Source organism: Mirounga leonina, unplaced genomic scaffold (assembly GCF_011800145.1).
Source record: "Mirounga leonina isolate KUSES-001 unplaced genomic scaffold, KU_Mleo_1.0 Mir_151, whole genome shotgun sequence".
Classification (NCBI taxonomy): Eukaryota; Metazoa; Chordata; class Mammalia; order Carnivora; family Phocidae; genus Mirounga; species Mirounga leonina.
The window spans coordinates 76169112-76190753 of record NW_023270377.1 but is presented as its reverse complement, the minus strand read 5'-3'; the positions used below and the strand labels follow the sequence as shown (position 1 = coordinate 76190753).

The following is a 21642-nucleotide window of genomic DNA, read 5'->3' as shown; positions in this document are numbered from 1 at the left end:
TAAGAATGATGTATTTGGAAAATAAGTGATTTCTGTAGTTGATAATCACTTTGAGAAAATGGGCTGTCAAACAGTAGATCATAGAATCATGATTTTAGAACATGATTTTAGAATTGGAAGAGAAATTAAGGATTCCCCAGTTCCTCCTTTTACAGATGAAAAGCATTCAGGACCAGAGAAGGTGAGTGGCTCCTGTGAAGTCCACGCTGTACAGCCCAGGTGCTGGGGTTCAAAATGCTGTGTTCTTTTTCTTATGTAGTTAAATCTGGCAGTTCTTCCCTGGAAAGGAAGTAAGGTAATCAGGGCTCTGGGATCAGAGCAATGAGGCCTGTCTTTTGGGGGTGAAAATGGTGGTGATTTAATATAGTTGGGCATCCAAGCTTGGGAAATTCAAATACTTTCCAATATTTGGGGATCAGGAACTAGATTCCGTTTGGTAAGGCCCAAACCCATGTTGTTGGCACTTCTTACGATGGTGGAATGAGCTGCAGCCAGGGTTTCTACGAATTGTCGAGGAGAATTTCTTCAAGCATTGCTGAAGTAACATGAAATTGACCATCACATACCAAAGCAAGACAGTCATTTCCAATACAGAGTTGGCTGAATAGAAGAGCCCTGGTTGGGAGGGGGCCAGTGCAAATCTGTAAGCAATCGGAGTGGTGTGCTGTTTTGGATGCTATAGGCATGTTGAACGATTCTCACATTTCTTTCATCTTTAGCATCTGAAGTTTCCCTTTGTCTACCACCTCTGTGCAAGACTTTCTGCAAGCTTTGGCTTTAGCAGCAGAAACATTCATGGAGGTGCATTGTCTGGTTGTATGCAAGCATTTATTAGCATGGCCTTATATGGAAGGAAACCACGCACCAGGGTTTTGACCTATCTCGACTGTCCTGAAAACCTAAGCAAGCCTGCACTGGACTCTAACTCCGATGGAAACTAACACGCTTGACCTCGTTTGATTGGGAAATCTTCTGAATTACTCAGTAGTGTGAAAATAATCAATTACTACAGTGAGGAATTCTTGGAATGCAGTGGGCTATCTAAGAGATTCATAGATTTTATTGTACTTTCTTGAGGTACCATAATAGAATGGTAATTGGGTGCCCATTTATTTTATGGAAAGAGAGATTGTGGTTCAGATTTTTGCCATGCCCTTGACTAGTTATTAAATAAATTACTTAGATAAAGTGCATAAATTCTTTGTATTTATTTACCATGTGACCTAAGTTAACTTCTCATCTATAAAATGAGGATAATAATATTTGCCAATAGGAATGTTGCAAGGTTAAATGAGATAATTTATAAAAGACCTAATATAGGGTCTAATACATAGTAATTACTCAAAATATGATAACTATTGTTGTTAGGCTTGTTGAAAATAATAATAATTCAATAGTATGTATCTCTAAGGAATTCCATACAGAGATTGTTACTTTCTCTGTCTGAAATGACCCTGACACCTAGGAGATTGTGATTCCCAGAAATTAAGAGGAAGGATTACATTTAAATATCTACTTGTCCTGAAGAAGTTATTATTGGCACACGCTTGTGTTTTAAGCTTAAAGTCTGGGGCTTTGCTGAGCATAACATTCCAAGCTACAGCTTTGTCAAGCAAAGAGTTTGTTCTGAGTATTGATATAAGCCTAAAACTCTGTAAATGGAGCAGTCTTCTGAGAAAGAAAATTAATTTTCTGAGCCAAATTGAAATAAGAATTGGACTAGAAAAAGTCTTATTCACTTACTCTTAGGAACTATAATAAAAGAGAAGAATTAGATTAGGACTAATCCAAGCCCTTGAAGGGACTTGAAAGGAGCCAAGCCCTGTGAGAACACATTGGCTGTGTGGTGTGAGTGGGCCGATGTCGTGATATTTTGTATGTCAGGCTGATAAGATTCAAGGGGTGGTGATGGTGGTGAGCTGGATAGGTTTATGGGCTTTATTCCATGGCACTGAGGTATAGTTTATCTCTCCTTCCAGGTACTTTATTTTAATAAAATTCTCCATTATGATAGAAAATTGCTTTTCATCCTGAATGCAAGAACATAGAAGTTCTGAAAGATGTTCATTTCACTTTATCTCATTGGAGCTGAGAGAATGGGCCTGAGGTTGTGGGAGGAATGTGCCAGTTGGCAGGGACAAGGTTTGTACAAAGGGGAAGGAGCCTGGAAACTCTCAGTGAAGGTCTGTCTTCCCTCCTGCATTTCCCGGTACCTCGGTGACCTGGTGCTGTGCCAGGCCAAAAAATAAGAGACAGAAGAGTAAGGCTGGTTTTAACAGGTATACAACATGTTTGGGGTATGTGTGTATCAAGCTACCCTATGATTAATTCATTCTTAGATGTTGATTCTTAGAAATCCTCAAGATTACAATCTTATCATTTATTAAACATGTTCAGTGTGTTATTTCTTACAAAAATCTTTTTATTATTGGCCTTTACCTCTGAGCCCATGTTTTATAGATGAGGAAACTGAGTCACCTATTAATTATCTCGCTCCAGTCCACATAACTGAGAAGCACTGAGATTGTTCAGATGTTATCTAAACTGGGAGTTACTAAATTTTTTTGATGTCAGGACTCCTTTACTCTCTTAAATTATTTTGAACCCTAATATGCTTTTGTTTATGTGGGTTTTTTTCTCTTAATGTTTACCATATTGGAAATTTAAACTGATAGATGTTAACTTTCCTTATTCAATAAATTTTAGTATTTATTTTAAAGTAAATAATGTAAATATATAAATACATAATAATAAACATAGCACAGACAACATATTTTGTGAAAAATATTTTCCAAAGCAAGAAGGAAAATTAGTGACAAGGGGGGGGCATTTTTACAAATCTCTTTAATGTCTGATTAATAGAAGGCAGATGGATTCTGATTTCTTTGTCTGCATTTGATTTGTTGTAATATGTTGTATATGTATGTGAAGATGTATATGAAGAAAACCTGGCCTTGCATACATACATCACTTGAAAAAAGTAGTTTTTAAATAACCTTTTCAGATTGTTGTGGATATTCTTCTTTGATAGTACACCATCCTTCAAGGAGCGGTAATTTCTTAGAGTTACTTGCAATGTAGAATCTGAAACGTCATCAATGAGCTTTTGTACTTTGTTAAACTAAAACTCATTGTGCTGTTTTGAAAATTGAATAGGTCTTTCTACCCAGGCGTAATTTTGGGTAACATCATGAATTGGTCATTTGGAAAATATTGTTTCACTGAATTATTCTGATCTTTCAAGAATTGAGACATTTTATTCTACAATATAAAAACAGTTGCATTCATTAATAATTACCAGTCTCATCTGAATATCCTTTAAGTATTGGGAAGTTGTCAAGCTTGTGCTGGTCAAAGCAAGTGTTCCAAAATTTTCATTTTTTTTGGTAGAAACCTCAAATTTTATCATGGACGACAAATACTGTCGGTTGTTTTCCTTGAAACAACAGGCTCACTTCATTCACTTTTGAGAAAATGTCTGCCAAACACCAAACAGAATAACCACAGTTGTTAGTCATTTTCCATTTCATATGTAAAAAAAAAAAATAACCCGAAAAACACACAAATCAAAAAAAAAACACCCAAAAAACTCGTTCAGTGTGTGACTCAAACAACTGCACAGGTGCTTTTCCTGGAGACAACTGTGGTACTAGGGTAGGCAGCAGAAGTGCTTCATTTGGGCTTTCCATTTTGTCACATAGAAAATTTAAAAGAAGTAAACTCAAGGGACAGGCGTTAATAAAAATCCATAATTTTCATTGCTTCATTAAGGACCGTTTCAAGTGAAGCTGACTTTTTGTTTGCCTTGCAAGTGCTTGGGGTGAGAACACAATAAAGAGGTGTAGTTTTCGTCAGCTGCAGTTTTATCCACCATTCCTTTTGTACTATCCGTGCAGGTTCCAGCACTGTGAAAAGCCACTACTATCTTAATATTTTTATGAAAATCGTTGTAACTTCACAAACCCCTCAGAGGGTCTCAGGGCGCCCTGCTGATGTGTGAGCTGCACTGAGAACCATCTTGTGATGCTGTCTTGCAGAATAGATTTGGTAGTTTATGCTGAATCTGGGGGATGCTTACCTTCTTTCTCTTGCTTCTTGAGATTTTCTTTTCGTGATTTTTCAGCAACTGCGGTTTCCACCCTGTGTTAGAAGCACCTCTCTAAGGAGACAGAGAAAGGGAGTTCACCCCTTGTTCCTTTATCTTGTGATCTTGGGTCTGCTTTGTTTGATCTTAGAAATTTGGAGCCAGAAAGGTCCCTTGAGACTTCATTTTCTAGATCAGAACAGTGAGATTCTAAATTGGCGGTGGGGGGAGAGAGAAGCCAGCAGCTCTGAAACAGCTTTGACCTGTCGACAATAAAACAGTGCCTTTTGCGTCTGCACTTAGATCCCTTCCTTGAACAAGATTTTTTTTCCAGAGCTATTTTTCATTATCATGGTTTCTTCCAGCTCCTGAGCAGCTGATTTGGAATTTGCCTAATTCAAATTTACAACATATGGTAATTACCCTGAATCTGTGGGGGTACTCAGTAAGTGATGCGTGCTGTTGGAATCAGAAATAATTCTAGTTCCCAAAACCTATCAGCATCCAATTTGGAATGGTGTGCGTATTGGCAGTATGTGAAAAAGTGTGTGTAGCATGCACAGAAGTGAAAAATGGAAATAAGTTACTAGAGGAACCCTAAATTTATGATATGTCATTGCATGATCACCTGCATAAATCTGCATAACGGGACATCCATTTTTTTAAATGCTTTTAAAGATACAGCTTTGAAAGTTGCCCATTTTTCATCTTCACCCATTTTCTGTCTATATTGGTTTCCTTTCCCTGGAAGTTGACTCTCACCTCTGTTCTCTCCCACACAGAATATCCCAAGTGTGGCGGGGACAGGGATTGAGGGGACGGGGGGAAATGTGAAGGCTTTGTTTTCCCTGTAAATCCATAGACTTTTTGCTGCAATGACTATGCTAACCTGGTATCATTTGACAGAGGGGATAAGGTGGTCAACCATGGTGGGTTTTTATCTTACTCTTTTCCTAGATCACCTAGGGGTGTCTGGGCCAGATCAAAGACCCAGGGAGCAGCTCGGGGCTTAGAAAAAGAGGGTTAGCTGTGTGAAATCAAACTTCTCAGAGGCAGGACATGTCACACTCCAGCCGCCTTGTTAGGGACCGTGTGGCTTGTTCCTGCCCTTTGAAAGTTGTGTTTAAGGCACTTACGCTCAGTCAGCAAGTGAGGGTGGAGGAGCCTATGAGGGCACTGAGCTGAAGAAAGAGAAGCTAATGATAGTCTTTATCCCTGAATCAAAATCTATGCACATTAGCATTTGGAGTCAAGACAATTGTGGCTCTGAATGTACTTGGCTCTTCCTGCCCCCCCCTTCCTTTTTTTTTTTTTTTTTTTTGGATTTTCTTATCTGTGAGTCATTTGCCTCCTATCTACTTTGTGGTTAAACTCCCTGAGTTGGAGGCGCTGGTGGTTAAATGGCAGGTCCATGGGGTGTCCTGGACATCTCTACTGTTTAGAGGCTGTGTGTCTGGGAAGTCAACCGAAGGCATTACAATGGTGGTGGTTCTTAGCTCCTACAGGAGTGTTTTTGTGAGCCACTGGGATAGAAAACGTAGAACTGAGATGGGTCTGAAGACTCTGGAGCGAAGGGTGTCTTTGCATTCTAAAATGAATACCTCCATGCCCAGCCCCAGGGAGGCCTGCTGCACACCTGCCACTGAGCTGAGGGCCACTTTCAGTGGTGCGGCCAGAGCCCACAGGCCAGACCCACGGAGAAGCCTTAGAGAAGCCGTAAGAGGCTTGAGTTTCAAGAGCAGCTAGTCCATGAGTTTTCATAGTGAGTGCCAGCCTTTCTTTAGTCTCCTAACAGTTATAAAAAGAAAATTCATTCATTCATTCATTGATTCATTTTACTCTTTCTAGGCTTCTAGTTATTAGCACTTAAAAATGTCCCATGCCTCCTGAGATCTAGTGGTATAGGGAGAATAATTAAAATTAATCAGCTGAAAGTATCCCGGGGCAGATGCCGGGAGCTGGTGTATGTGGTGGTCTGGAAGGGAAGTTTCAGTGGGACCAGTGACCGGCTCTTGAGAGTCCCGACAGGTGGTTCTTTCACTTGCCACTGTAGGTCTTTTTTAAATTAAAAGTTATTTGCTTCCCTGTGGCTGTGTTGGGTGCCTACATTTTGTGATAGCCTGCCTGAGGCACGTGGGGGAAAATAAAGAGATAAGCTGTCTGCTTTTCCTGCTTTGCTGCCCCTGGGATTACCTGCAAGCCTGAGTTTGCATCATGGAGATGATAGATCTACAAGAAAGAATGAGCTTGCGGGTAAAACAAACGACCAAACAAAAACAAAGGAGAAAGAGCCCCCAAAAGAATTTTAAAACAGGCATCCTGAGTCCACCAGATTTTTTTCTTCCTTTAAGACAAAGATTTTGAGCGGTTGCTCAGCCTTAAAGTTAAAATTCGATTGTGTTCTAATAGTTTACAAAACTGGCTCCCACAGTAGCTATCAGCCTATTTTTTTTTCCCCCCTTGGTGCTTACCGAGGAAAGCAACCAGTTTTGGAATGCATTTGGTGGATGTACCTCAAATTCCATTTCTGTGATGGTAGCAGACCTTTTGACTTGTTATTTATCGAAGTTTTCAAACCTAGAGAAGGTTTAATCAGGTATCATACATTCTTTGAAGAGGAATGCCCTGGAGGAAGTCTGTAATGGGGGCTAACAGGTGTTTATCTTCAATACCTGAAGGTTCGGTTTGACCACTATTATGAAGTGCGAATGAAAACCAGTAAAAATTCTCAGTGAACTGCATTCAAACCCACCATTCATAGGCAAGGTGATACTATTTAAAATGAATTAAAAAAAAAAAACCATGATATGTCATGTCTTGGCTTTGCCAATGTTATGTGGTGCCTGCAAGTTTTTAAGAGGTTTTAACATTCATGGAAAAAATTAAGCAAAGCATTATCCCTATTGAATTTCCAGGAGCCCCTAAACACTGGTTTCTCATTGGCTAGTTGAGTGTTTTCTATGGCTTAGTGTGCCAAGAAGGAGTTGAATGTGGATTTGGAATCACGCCTGGATTTCACTGCGTATATCGTCACGTCCCGGGCCTGCCGCATTCCCTATGCAGTCTTGGCTCCTTTAACAGGCTGTGGGTCAGTTGTGGTGGAAAATGTACATTTAGCAAGTTCCTTTTTTAGAATACTTCTTACACGTTATCTTCAGTCTCCTAAGTAGTAAAATGCAAGGGAAACACATGAATACCTTTTGCCCCTTCTTCTTGCATGTTGAAATTGTGGGTTTTTTTGAAAGATTTATTTATTTTAGGGAGAGAGTGTGTGGGGAGTGGAGGGAGCAGAGGGAGAGAGAGTCTTGGAGCAGACTCCCCGCTGAGCGCAGAGCCTGTCCTGGGGCTCCGTTCCAGGACCCTGAGATCATGACCTGAGCTGAAACCAAGAGTCAGACGCTTAACCGACTACACCACCCAGGTGCCCCAAAATGCTGTGGTTTTTTAGTTGCTCTATGGAAAAGTTTCTACTAGGTGTGATGGAGTCTGGGCCTTCCTCCATTACTCCTTTTGGTGAATGTTTCTGGCAGAACAGTAACAGTGTTCACTGGGCTCTCTCATGGCAGAGTGTGTGATGAACCTCTGTAATAATGGTGTTTATTTGGGCGCCTGGGTGGCTCAGTTGGTTAAGCAACTGCCTTCGGCTCAGGTCATGATCCTGGAGTCCCGGGATCGAGTCCCACATCGGGCTCCCTGCTCAGCTGGGGGTCTGCTTCTCCCTCTGACCCTTTTCCCTCTCGTGCTCTCTGTCTCTCATTCTCTCTCTCTCTCAAATAAATAAAATCTTTAAAAAAAAAAATAATGGTGTTTATTTTTTAACAGATGGGTCAGAGAGTTTCTGAATGAAGAAAACAGAGGTCTTGATGTTCTAGTGGAATATCTATCGTTTGCGCAGTACGCGGTCACGTAAGTAAAACTTGGCTTGTTGGCTTTTGAATTTCATGTGGTCATAGAAGATGGAAGTGAGTGGCAAAATTACATACAGCACTGAGGGGGGAAACCCAGAAGCAGATGTGGTAAGGTTTAAGGAGGCTTGTTTCTACTCAAGTAACTAAAAGCAAATTATATAATCATTATTAGAAATGTTTTTAAGGCAGAAATAAAACAGGGGAGTAAAAATCACCCTTAGAGTAGAGTCCTTATTTTAAAAAGTGCTTTAGGGCGCCTGGGTGGCTCAGTTGGTTAAGCGACTGCCTTTGGCTCAGGTCATGATCCTGGAGTCCCGGGATCGAGTCCCGCATCGGGCTCCCTGCTCGGCAGGGAGTCTGCTTCTCCCTCTGACGCTCTTCCCTCTCGTGCTCTCTGTCTCTCATTCTCTCTCTCAAATAAATAAAATCTTAAAAAAAAAAAAAAAAAAGTGCTTTAGTGCTCAGGTTACATATATCCATATGGTAGAATACCCTGGCAGTCATTGAAAGAGGTGTATGCTATATTTTTGAGTGAATAAAGCAAGACACAGAAAATAACTTTTTTTGTTAAAAAAAAATTCTTTATATGTATATATATGTGTATATTTGTATGTGCTAGTAAATGCAGAGAAAATGATTGCAGATAAACCAAATCAAGTGGGATTGGAAGAAAGAGTAAACAAGAGGCTTTCCTTTTTCTACTTTATATGTATTTGTATTGTTTTGACTTCCCCTTCGTAAGGTGAAGGGGAAAAATTGCAGCAGAGCAGGAAAGAAAATCAATTTACTTAACCTTGTTTTTTGTTAATTCATAAAATTTTCCCATTTGCTAGGCTTCTGGAATGCTTTACAACAGAAATTTCCTTCTTTAGTCAAAGAATATTGCAGTATCCACAGATTCTCTCTCTCTCTCTCTCTCTCTCTCTCTCACACACACACACACACACACACACACATACACACAGATTGAGGAAGTAATACTGTATTTTTAATTTGACCGGAAGACATTTGGGCCCAGGTGGTGTTTTTTCTCCCCTCAATGCTTCTTTTAAAAGCAGTAACTTGTTTTTCATATTGCATCACTCCAAAGAAGTTCTAAGACTTAACCAGATGTTATAATCCTCAGCACTTCCTTGAGAATTCATGAGGAGGAAGCTGTAATTACTCCTTTTTAGTGGATGCAAAAATTACAGTATAAACTGAAACTGACTGGATCAGTTTCAGGTTTGAGATCTCCTGTATATGATATGGAATAGAGTAAGAAACACCGATAGACAAGTTCTTATCTTTCTAAGAAATTGTCCTCTGAAATACAGTCCTAGTTTTTATAGCATATTCTTCCAAAGGTTGTTTCTTATCTATGTCCGTTGTGTCCAAAACTGCTAACCTCTCTCACACTTCATATTATATGCCAAAACACGATAATATTACCCTGCTGCATAGTTTAAAATCTGGAGGAAAAGTTACGGAATTAAGGAAGAGCTAAGAGACTTCATTTGTAATGGAAAAGGATGGCATGCTATGTATTACATGCCGGCTGTAATTAACCTTTTACCTACATCACAGTAGAGCTTGTGCACCCAGTTTTCCCAGACGTACCCTCACCTCAGACCAGTGGGAAAGGGCAGTGCTACCATGAGGGAATTCTAGGTGTGGTGTAAGATCAAACCCAGCAGATCAGAACTCAGAGCTTTGGTTTCCTTCTCTACTTTTTTTTTTTTTTTTTTTGGCATTACCTTTATATTCTCTGCTTATTAGTTTTGGTTTTCTGTTGTTTAATTTAGCAAATTATATATAGAGACATAATTTATGTTCTTTCTTGAAACTAAGGGGCTGAAAAATTTCTTACTGTCCTAGCCCAGGTAATGTGCACCAACAGGCTCATGCTCTGTTCCTAAAACAGGATGCTTCACCAAGGTGTGCGTTTCCTTCTTCGGCTCCATGGGGTGGGCGACCTGAGAGGAGCATAAGCCTGTGGGATAGCCGAACGACGTGGGGGACTGCAGAGTGACTTGGCGAGAATGTTGATGACATGGGTGATCTTGGGGTGCCCCCTCGGCTTACCTTCTCTGATTATCGGTTGTAGTCTTCTATTTTTAGTGTTTAAGGATTTGATTACTCAATCCCACCTCTTTCCTATTCAGCTCTGCTTCCTGCATCCAAAGGCATGACAAAATTGCCAGATGCATTCACTGATGATCCTCAGTGGCTGCCGCCTGGATTAGTATTTAATAGAGGGACAGCATCGCCTAGTTTACAGATGACGGTTCTAACAAAATATTTTATTTTGGCGATGGTACCCTTATAAAGAGTCATTCTTGTTATTGCCAATATGTATTGTTACTGTCTCTTCTGAGATAGCTGCCCAGATTTTCCATCTGGTATTAATTATAGCTGCCTTCTGTTTATTCTCTGTCTGATCAGGTGTTGCTGGGTGGAACTAGAGGTAGAAACAATTGATAAAATATATATATATATATATATTTTTTTTTTTTTTAGAAGGCAGAGCTCCTGTCTTTGGGAGGGGAAAATGCACAGAACACAAAGGCCTGGCTGTTTAAAAATTTTGTTCCTAAAATTATACAAGAATGAGCAACTTAACTTACCATTTATTCTAACATGGTCAACATGAGTAATAACCTCAAAAAATGTCAGAGAAACACCAGTCCTCCTTTAAAGAGCACCACATTGGGAAGAGATTCCAAAATCAAAGCAAATCCATAACTTTGCAAGTAATATATCACATATGGTTGGAAAAGTACACTTGCCAACACACTAGGAGAAAATGTTCAGTGAAAATTGATGGGTAGGAATAAATTAGTATAAGCCTACATATTGACTTGTTAAAGCAAAATGAAGACAGCTGTAAGATCTTTCCTTCCCCTTTCACCATAGCAGTGTTAGCCATTGGTAAGTTAGTAAGCCTTGTAGTAAAATACAAATAATACAGTACTATTTATTTTTTCCTTGTAGTTCGACTCTTCTTTTGCCTTGCCCAGTATTTGTCATTTTGGATTTTCGAAGCTAACTCTGAGTCCGTGGAAATTCTTTTTGCATTGCTTTTTCGGTTTTCTTTGTTTGCAAGGACTGCCCATTATTGGGCGCGGATGCATCATAGGAAGGAGCCAGTTACGCACATCCATGTATTTGTGTGACTGTCCACTTTTTAAGTCTTCAGTGGCATTTCTCTTTTGTTTTAGTTTTGATTTCGAAAGCGTGGAAAGCACTGTGGAGAGCTCAGTGGACAAATCAAAGCCCTGGAGTAGGTCCATCGAGGATCTGCACAGAGGGAGCAACCTGCCCTCCCCCGTGGGCAACAGTGTGTCCCGCTCAGGAAGACATTCTGCACTGCGGTGAGTTCCGGGAACCAGGAGGGAGGCGCGTTTGGTAGGCAACACTGGGATCGCAGAGTGCCTCGCTTCTGTTGATGATCCTGGGCTACGCAGTGCTGTATCTTTCCACACAGCACTTATATCTGCAACGATGCAAATGGAAAGTTTCTTCGGGAGTTCATGGGATCATCTCTTGGGCAATACTCTACAGGTTTAAATAGTTTTGGGGAAACACCAGCCCTTCATTCGGTGCAGAAAGAGAATTCTGCTGCCAAATGATAGAGCGCAGCAGACTCCATAGACAAGTTTTCGAAACCAGGGAGATACTGACTTCGTGATTTAGGCTCTGTTTTCTGGGTAGAGGCAGCACCTCTTGAGATTTGAGGATCTCAGGGATTCCTTGTTGACTCTTCATTTTCTTCTCCCCTCCCTTCTTCCAGTGGTAACTCAGGCATGTGTTCTGTGGGACGTGTTCTTAGAGGTGCAAAATGCTGTAGTCATCATTTTTATTAATTAAATGCTTTTAGGCAGTGTTCCTTTGGTTAAGTGTGTTCAGTTGTCAACCTTTTGTTTCTTCCTAAGGCTTCTTCTCTAGTGTTTCATGGCTGAAATGCCACCATGCTAAGGAAGGATGGGTGCTGACCACCTGTACGACTAATGGGTATAATATCACTGAGATTGTTTATTCACTCATACCTACAGTCATTCATTCACTGAAAAATATTTTTGAGCTTCCATAATTTGCCAGGCACTGTACTTACAGTTAAGATACATGGGTGGGTAAATCAGAACTCCTGCCTGTCAACATAGAGATGACATCCAGAGCAAGTTCATAAATAGTTGAATAAACATTTTATTAATTAGGCCCCCTTCCCCACTGTTGTTTATTCTTCATAGCTTGAAATATTTATGTCATTCAGGCTTGATCTGGCAAGTGGATGTTCGGGTCAGTGTTGAAGATTCCCATAGGTATTGGGTCATTGGTAGTAGGGTCCATGTATCAAGTTGTAAATCAGTGAAAATGTGGCTTGCAGAATTTTCATATTATTAGTCTTTTATTACCTCTTGTCTCTTTGACTTGGGTTTTGGTCATAGAAAGTTAATATCTTGATAATGAAGTTCAGTTTTGCCGAAGGGTTTGATATTTGAATATGATGCTTCCAATCAACCATTCAGATTTTCCATGTTTGGAAATGCCAAAAATATTAATGGGTTTTGAATGGTTTAATAATAATGAAGAGCAGTGTCTCAGTCCGTCTCATGGTATTTGCAACAGGCCAAGAACTCTATAACTAGCTAGCCTGCATCAACTTTACATGTGGACAAGGCTGATTTAGAAGTTGAAGAAAGGCCAGTCATGTGTGAAGAATTCCATTAATGACCTTTGTATGTGAAATGGAAATTCTTACCATTAGTATAGATATAATTATGTGTAAGGAATTTAATTACAAAGCACATTTTAATTTGCTTTTTTATCATTTCTTACCTGGAATGTATCACCTATTGGCCAGCTACCACCTCAAAAAGGATTCATTTTTCTGGTTAATAATTCATTAGGCCTAATTTTGAATTATTGAAGACTGTTCATTGAGAGCACATTATTTGTGGAAGAGTCAATAAAATATGGGAATATCTTCGATTTGAGGAGAACTGTAGTCCTGCACTCTAGAAGGCATAGTACTGGGACATCCGTGTCCAGCCTGACTTGCTTGACTGTTGGCTGAAGGTAGAACTCGCCAGAATTCATTTCAAATTGGAAAAATAGACCCAAAGTGTAAAGATAGACATGATGGAAATGCTCTTCTGAGAAACTCAGCAATTATCTGACCTTTTGGTTGGCAGATGTGCTAGAAGATGACCAACTAAGAAACCAACAACACATTCTTCTGTCTTGTGTTTGAACAGTTTCGGGCTGAGGAATGGAACATTTGGGTTTCCTTTGATTCTTCCTTCATGGGTTCTAGTAACTGAAGAAAATCAATGTGGCAGTAACTTTCATGCCCCCTTATTGACCTGAAGTTTAGACTTTTTGTTTTTAAACAATGTATATCCGTGATATTCCAGCTCTTGTGGTTCATGGATTTGTGCCTGGATTCTAATTCTGTATTTGGTCATTTGATAGCATCTGTGACTTAAAAAAACAAACAGCAATCAGAAGTACAGGCATATGGTACATGTTGCTTTTCATATACCCAAAGATTGTTTACATTTTTTTTCTCTTCCTCCTCCTCCTCCTCTCCCCTTTCTTTCTCTGCTCCCCACACTTCCTTCACTTTTTGGCTTTCTTTTCATTGTCCTTCTTTTCCATTCTGCCATCTCCTTTCTGATTGTCTTCGCCTACTCTACTTTGTCCTTTCTCATCCTACTGTCTCCTCTTCCTCCGGTTCCATTCATTCCTTACACCACCACCAGATGGGTTTCTCTGCCTGAGTATCTTCAGTTCAAATGCCACCAGAGCTGCTTCTCTCCCTGTTGCCTCTGGAGCAGCTTCAGTTTACACACTGATGATGAGGCTTCAAACCGGAACGTCTCGTAAGTCACGGGTGAACATGACGCCCACGAGAGCTCGTCGTGCATGGTGGCAGGGTATCACGACTGCTCCCCATTTTATAATACGATAATCTCAGTGGCTTCCCATCACCTGTACTGGAATGAAACCCACTGCCTTTTAAACTTCGATGCACTCTGTTATCATATTATGATTCCTCAGTTTAAGAATTTGACCCTCTAAGGTGTATTGTATTCATGTTGCGATTTTTTGGGAAAGCATAGAAGGGTATTCATGTTCTGTAGCTTATTCTGGTAGCTTTGTTTGATGGGAATATGTCTTTATTCAAATGTAGATTTTTAGTTCCTTGTCTTAATCTCCAGATGATAATGTAGATTGAGTTATCTTATCTATCACTTGGTAAAAAGTGTTAGTTAAACTTGGAAGAGGAAATGAGATTTCAAGAAATTTAAAACACTTTATAAATGGGGCTTGATTAAAGAAAAACACCGTTTTTAAAGAAAATTGTAATGTTGACACACACTCTCCTCAGACTTTATTTTTTAACTATTTAAAATGGATTAGTAAAAATTTTAAGACATGACATTCACCTTCAGTTATATCAGCTATTAAATGCTGTATTACATGAATTTGTCAGCTTGGCCAGTGGTAAAAATGTTGATATTGATGCAGTAGAGACCGGAATTGTGTGGTCTTGTAAGCTTAGAGTCTTGTGTGCCTTCAGTTAAGATTTCTGTTAACGTGGCTATAGGTCGAGCTAAAATAAATGATGCTGTATATGCACATGTGTACATGCTAGGTTTTTGAAGACAAAGGTTGTATTCAGATATAAGAGAAAGTAATTTCTTAATTTTTAAGAATGATTACTTCATGCCATTAGACTTAAATTAAGGAGTGACATAGACAATAAATAAATGTTTTGAGTTTTTAAAGAAATCCATGGAGCACTGAGAGCCGGTAAGAAGGGGTCAGATTTTAACTGGGACTTTGGGTGACACCAGAGTTGATGTTCGGGGTGAGGAAAGTGCTTCTGGTGGAAGTAAAGTGAAGAAGCATGAGATGAACAAAAGCTTACATCAAAGGTCAGGCATGTTTGGGAAAGAGGGAAGAACCTGTCCTTTCTGGAGCAGGAGCTTTGTGATGAGGTAGAGGGTGATTTAATGGCAAGATTGGGTCATATACATCCAAAGCTGGTAGGCCTTGAGGGTCACCCCGATTGACCCTTCCCAGTGTGGTGAGGAAACCAACACCCACGTTTCCTCTAAGATGTTAACTTCTATTAGTATTTATTCTTGAGATCCCCAGAACAAATTTCATTGTTTTTCTTGAGATTATTATCTTAAAGGAATGACATTTCCTGAATAGTCATCATTCTATTGACCACCTCTATCTTTAGTGAATTTACATGAAGAGATGAAGAGTTCAAATTTAGATGCTTGTTGATAAGCATTTCCCCCCCCCATGGGACTAATTTTTTAAAGTAATTTAAAAATAGGCACAGAGGAGAGCCTGGGTGGCTCAGTCGTTAAGCGTCTGCCTTCGGCTCAGGTCATGATCCCAGGGTCCTGGGATCGAGCCCTGTGTTGGGCTCCCTGCTCAGCGGGAAACCTGCTTCTCCCTCTTCCACTCCCCCCTACTTGTGTTCCTTCTCTCGCTGTCTCTCTCTCTGTCAAATAAATAAAATCTTAAAAATAGGCACAGAGATGTAGATAACATTGATATAATTTTTATTGGGGAGGAAAACATTGAGCGTCTACTGTGTGCCAGGCACTGTTCTAAGGGCCTTCGGTGATTTACTGCTCACAGTGGTTTTACGAGATATGACGACTGTTATCCCTGCAAAGAAACTGAGGTCTCTAGTGGTTAAGCAACTTGCCTGGGATCAAACAGCGAGTATAGGAGGTAGGATATGAAGTGAGCTGGCCTGACTCCAACTTCCAAGCCATGTTATCCTGCACAGGATGATTTTTTTCTCCTTCATAAGGAGCCTGTTTTAATATCAGGGTGTCCACGTGTCTTTATGGGGGTTGTACCCTGAAGGAGGGGCTTTTGCAAATCCTTCTCGAAGATGTGCCTTTTTCTACTTCACACAAAGATGCCAGAGGATCTAGTGGAGACCTTGATCAATGTGCTGGTCAGTATAGCTGGTCAATCTAACTATTACAAAACAAGTTAACACAGAAATAGGAAAAAGTGTTTCCTAAACAAATGACAGGAGTAAGACAAAAAGTTCTGTATTTATACAATTTCATTGTTACCTATTTGCAGATGGGAAGGCATTGAAGGGGGGAAGCTTATTAAATGAAAAAAGTGACTTTTTTTTTTTAACCAAAGGGGAGATTATGAGTGAGCTTTTCTCAAATTTTTGTTTTTATGATGTTTTAGAACTGACCTAAAATACGTGTAGTATATACTTGTGAATCAGGGAGAGGCCACATAATAAAGAACCTTGAATTTTGGAGTTTGGTTTTTATCTGGTAGGCAGTGGAATGGGAAGTCACATGAGGTGGCTGATCTTTTCAGGTGTGTAGAGTCTGGGGAATGTACTGGATGTTGATTGGAGAAAAAGATTGCTATTGCTTGGACCTCTGCAGGCGGTACCTGAAAAACATAGAGCAAAAGCCAAGTAAGAAGATGTTCCGGAAGTGACTTGGTGGTCATAGTGGTAAAGAGAAAATTTTGCATATGATTGATTAGAAGAGAGATAGAATCATTAGTAGAAATAGCAAAGTTGGAATCTGGAAGGGTTCTCAGATATGATTAGTTGGATGAGGTTTGTCGGTGAGGCATTGTGCTAAGACCTTACTCTCCAAGGAGTTACCTAGTTCCTGCAGACTGATTTCCGTATGTGCACCATTGGCCCATAATTTGATTAGGCTTGATTGTGATAAATGCTTGTGTTCACAGCAGTTTTCCTGATTTTATGTAGATATATGGGAACACTAAATCTGTACCAGTTTGCTTATAAAGTAAGCAATATTCTAGAAGAGTGGAGCTCTCGGAAGCTCTTCAGAGTTCTTTTATTTCAACAGTAGCATTTTACCTTCAATTTTAATTGCTGGGGGAAGAAAATCATGTAACCTCTTTAAACCACTCTAGTATGAGGTAAAGATCTGTGAATTGTATAGTTGGAAGCTAAAGCACTTTTTGCTTTGATTCACAACAAGGAGAACTCAATTCTGTTCATTGTCCAGTTTATATAAATTTAGGGATATAATTTCTAAAATGATCACTGTTCTCTATTCTCTTCCCTCTTCTGCCCCCCAAGTTAGACAAAATCAACTCAGATCCTTGATAGTCTTCAGTATTGAGAGTTGTAATCTTTATTTTGTTCTACATGTGTTCCTTCTTCTTAACTCCTTGTATTCTAACTTTTCATATGGACAGATATTGCGAAATCTAATCTATTTCCATATGGTCCAATTTACAGGGGGGAAAACTACAAAGAAAAATATATTAAAAATTTTTTCGCAAAGTTTGAGTTCTCTCTTCATGAGATAAGATGACAGATACTGACTGAAATTTTTATTAACACTGAATTTAGAAAGAGAGAAAAGGAAAGTAAAGAATAAAGGTAAAAAAGTAAGGTAAAAAGGCAAAAAAAAAAAGGTAAGAATAAAGGAGTGGGAGAGAAAATAATAAGAAGATGGTCATTATAGGTAACACCTGAATATTGTTTCTGAGGGAAGAGAGATGTTGAAGAAACTCCTTAACCTGATAGACTTTTGTCCTGAAGATCTGAGGTTCCAGAAAATGCAGTAATTATCTATAAAATAAAGACTTTCTAAATTTGCAGACTCTGTAAAAATAATCTGCAACTACAGATTTTCAGTTTTACTTTTCAGCACATTCTGTAAGCAGAAACAACTGAAGGTGTTGGGTTTATTGTGTTTCAGATTTTTGTATTTGTTTATTTGAAGTTGTAAAAAGAGAAAACTGTATTTGGGTTAAGAATGTACATTTCAGCTTTTCAGCTGGGAGCTTGTTTTAATGGCCCTGCTGGTGAAAATGGTGACAACTTTAATTATAGCTTGTGGTGCACCCTACAGGCAGATTTGTCAAGCATTTCCCACTATGAGAAACATGGATTTCACTTGTTCCATCTCTTCATTGGGTCTTTTCTCCAAGGGAGAGGCTCTCCAACTGAGAGAGGCTATGATAGGAAAGTCATCTGGCCAATGCATTGTTGAGGATCTGTCTCACAGGTACTCTGGTTGGTAGAGATGATAGGCTCTGGGACCTGCCACCCATGTTAGGAGATTAAATTAATTCCTGTAAAGAACTTGGCTCAATAGTGAGTAGTTAGTCAATGTTAACCACATAGGATTGAGAGAAAAATGGAAGATGACTCTGGAACTTCCTACAGCTGTGGTCCAGTACCTTCATCAGCAAGACTTATACAGAAAGATCCTTAAACTGGGGCGCCTGGGTGGCTCAGTTGGTTAAGCATCTGCCTTCGGCTCAGGTCATGATCCCGGGGTCCTGAGATTGAGCCCCACATGAAGCTCCCTGCTCAGCGGAGAACCTGCTTCTCTCTCTGCCTCTGCCTCTCTCTCTCTCTGTCATGAATAAATAAATAAAATCTTAAAAAAAAAAAAAGATCATTACACTATTTGTGTAAGATCTGTGGCTGATAAAGGACACATCTTTATGAAGTCTTTTGGGAGGTATTCAAGGATTATTAGCCCCATTTTCCAGATGAGGACGCCAAGGCTCAGAGAAGTTATCCATATCTAGTGATAGAGCCAGGATTTAGAATCAGTCTTCTGACTCCTATGTCAAGTGTTTTTATGATTTGATTGAGAAAACATGTGTATGTGTGTTCTTGCACGCTGGCGTATATTAAGTGTCCTGAGTCTAACCAAAACCAAAGTATGGAGCTTTCAAGGCTAGAGTGACAATAAAACCTAGGGGAGATTCATGATGTGGTCTGGCTGTGAAGAGCTGTGAGTAAGACCTGGAGGAGGGGCTATGGAAGAGGGGGAAGGAGGGAGAGGGTAATGAGCAGTGGCTCATTGCTAAGACCACATGGTTTGTTTAGGAAACAATGAATAGATGAGTCTGGCTGGAAGCAGTTTAGAGCCAGTTTATGTAATATTTTGAAGGCCAGGCTAAGGAATGGTCATTTTAGCTCATTGGCAATGATCTATTGAAGGTTTGTGAAAAAGAGGGGGTAATTTGGGATAAACATAGAAATATTTCTATTTAAAGGTCACAGGAGATAGATGGTTTCCTTGAACACGCCTCACATAGGGATATATACAGATTAATTAGCAACTCAATAGCAAATGCCTTTGTCAAAGGGAATATAATGAAAAATCAGAAAATTCAGACAAATACTGGCTCTCCATTCATATGATGGGTTGGCAGCCTGTTTGTTCACTTATTCTGTTCAAAAAGTATATATGGAAATATTTTGATTCACAGGTTCTGTTCTAGTTGTTAGCTGGTCCTGTGATGGGAAATGTAGACAAACGGAAAATTTCAATAACTAATAAAATTAATTAGGAGGTTTGTGTGTCTCTCTATCTCCCTCTGCCTTCCCCATCCTCTGTTTCCCTTTCTCTCTTTACCTCCACTTTGAACTGTCTGGATTCAACTCTTTGAGCTCTGTTTCTTTTGGCTGTGGAGACCGTCAGAAAGTGCTTGCTTCATTTTTTTCAGCATCGCATATTTTATGAGTTTAATTGATAGAAGAAATATGCCCAAGTGATGTCATGTCTGAAGGGTAACAGAGGAAACCTAAAACCCCAAATCTTGGTAAAGTTATATTAAGGCCAGACCTTGGAACCATAAAAGACTAGTAAAATTATGCCAAATTATGTGAATATCCAGTTGGCATTGCATCCCAGTTGAGTTAAACCCTTACCTTAAGCTTCCAAGGAAGTTCTAATTACTATTGTTTATTTATAGGTAGATATTAGTTTGATATCTGAATAGTTAGACTGTTTGAAAATACTTTTTTAAGAGAAAAAATATACCTTTCCTTTTTCCTGTTGCCATTAGGACTTCAGTAGTACAAACTTCACAAGTATTGGCAAGAAAGGTCTATACACTTTTGAAAAACATTTTTTGCCAGACTCTGGGAAAGTCTGGTTTAGGTCAGTTCAGGAACTACTCATTCAAGGTTCTGCAGTAATATATTGTCTGTGGAGAGTACAAGGTCACAGGGAGAGGCAGACCTGTCCACAACCCACACACAAGAGGATGTCAAATGTCTAGAAATATGGATATGTTGTTAAAACAATAGATTGCTGATCAGGCTTATTTCAGAGTATCACTGGGTGAGCAGTAGCTTCCATTTTGGTGTTTACTAAGTGCTTGGTGCTTTGCAGATGTTGATCTCCGAACATATCCATTGTTGATTATATCTAGCTTTTGTTCAGAAGTAGTGTTCTTTTTCCTGTATTTCCAGAATTATCATGGACATGCTTCGTATCCTTCATTCTTATGGTTATCACCTCTTCTTTTTAATATACCCCTCTTATTTTTTTATTTTTAAAAAACATTTATTTTTTTAAAGATATTTATTTGAGAGAGGGAGAATGAGAGAGAGAGACAGAGAGAGCACATGGGAGGCGGGAGGGTCAGAGGCAGATGCAGACTCCCTGCTGAACAGGGAGCCCGATGTGGGACTTGATCCTGGGACTCCAGGATCATGACCAGAGCCAAAGGCAGTGGCTTAACCAACTGAACCACCCAGGTACCCCCCCCTTTTATATTTTATTTTTATTTTTATTTTTTACATTTATTTTAGAGATGGGGGGTCAAAGAGAGAGGGAGATGGAGTCTTAAGCAGACCCCATGTTGAGTGCAGAACCCGACACAGGGCTTGATCTCAGGACCCTGAGATCATGACCTGAGCCGAAACCAAGAGTTGGACACTTAACCGAATGAGCCACCCATCTCCTGGAGCCCCATCTCCTTTTATTTTTTTTTATTGTGGTAAGAACACTTAACATGATATCTTACCCTCCTAACAAATTTTTAAGCGTACAGTATGGTATTGGTAACTATTGGCACAATGTTGTACAGCAGATCTCTAGAACTTATTCATCTTGTATAACTGAACCGTTATACCCATTGATTAACAATTCCCAGTGTTCCCCCTCCACTCAACCTGTGGCAACCACCTTTCTATTCTCTGCTTCTAAGAGTTGGACTGTTGTAGATACCTTTAAATAGGCTCGTGCAGCATTTGTCCTTCTGGGCCTGGCTTATTTCACTTAGCAGGACATTCTCAAGGTTAATCCATATTGGTACACATTGCAGGATTTCCTTTTTTTTTTTTTTAAAGACTAAATAATATTCCATTAGATAAATGCATGTTTCCTTTTCACTTTTTATTTTGATATCGTTTATTTTTTTTTTGAAAGATTTTATTTATCTGTCAGAGAGTGTGAGCACAAGCAGGGGGAGCGGCAGGCAGAGGGAAAAGCAGGCTCCCTGCTGAGCAAGGAGCCGAGTATGGGACTTGCTCCCAGGACCCCAGCATCACAACCCCAGCCAAAGGCAGATGCCCAACCGACTGAGCCACCCAGGCATCCTGATAACATTTAAAATTTTTAAAAATTATAAGATTACAGTGATCCCCCTTACACTCTTAATACAGATTCAAAAATTCACATTTTGTCCATTTACTTTACTGTTTACACATTTGCTTTGTAAACATACACCCTTTCTAATCATTTGAAAGCAGGTTACAGAATTGTGTCCTTTTACACCTAATTTTAGTGTAGATTTCCTAAGACAAGGACACACTCTTACATAACCATGGTACAGTTATCAAAATAAGACTGTTTTAATATT

General features: G+C 39.6%; 1 protein-coding gene across 4 annotated transcripts in view; it reads left to right on the top strand.

Moving 5' to 3' along the window:
* The window catches only part of FMNL2 (formin like 2), a 307239-nt gene that overhangs the window by 207646 nt on the left and 77951 nt on the right, over positions 1-21642 (top strand). For all 4 annotated transcript variants that reach the window (XM_035008025.1, XM_035008027.1, XM_035008026.1 and 1 more), the window contains exons 5-6: positions 7907-7990; positions 11193-11345. In XM_035008025.1, the coding sequence (XP_034863916.1) occupies positions 7907-7990; positions 11193-11345 (237 nt within the window). The remainder of the gene's footprint in view (positions 1-7906; positions 7991-11192; positions 11346-21642) is intronic.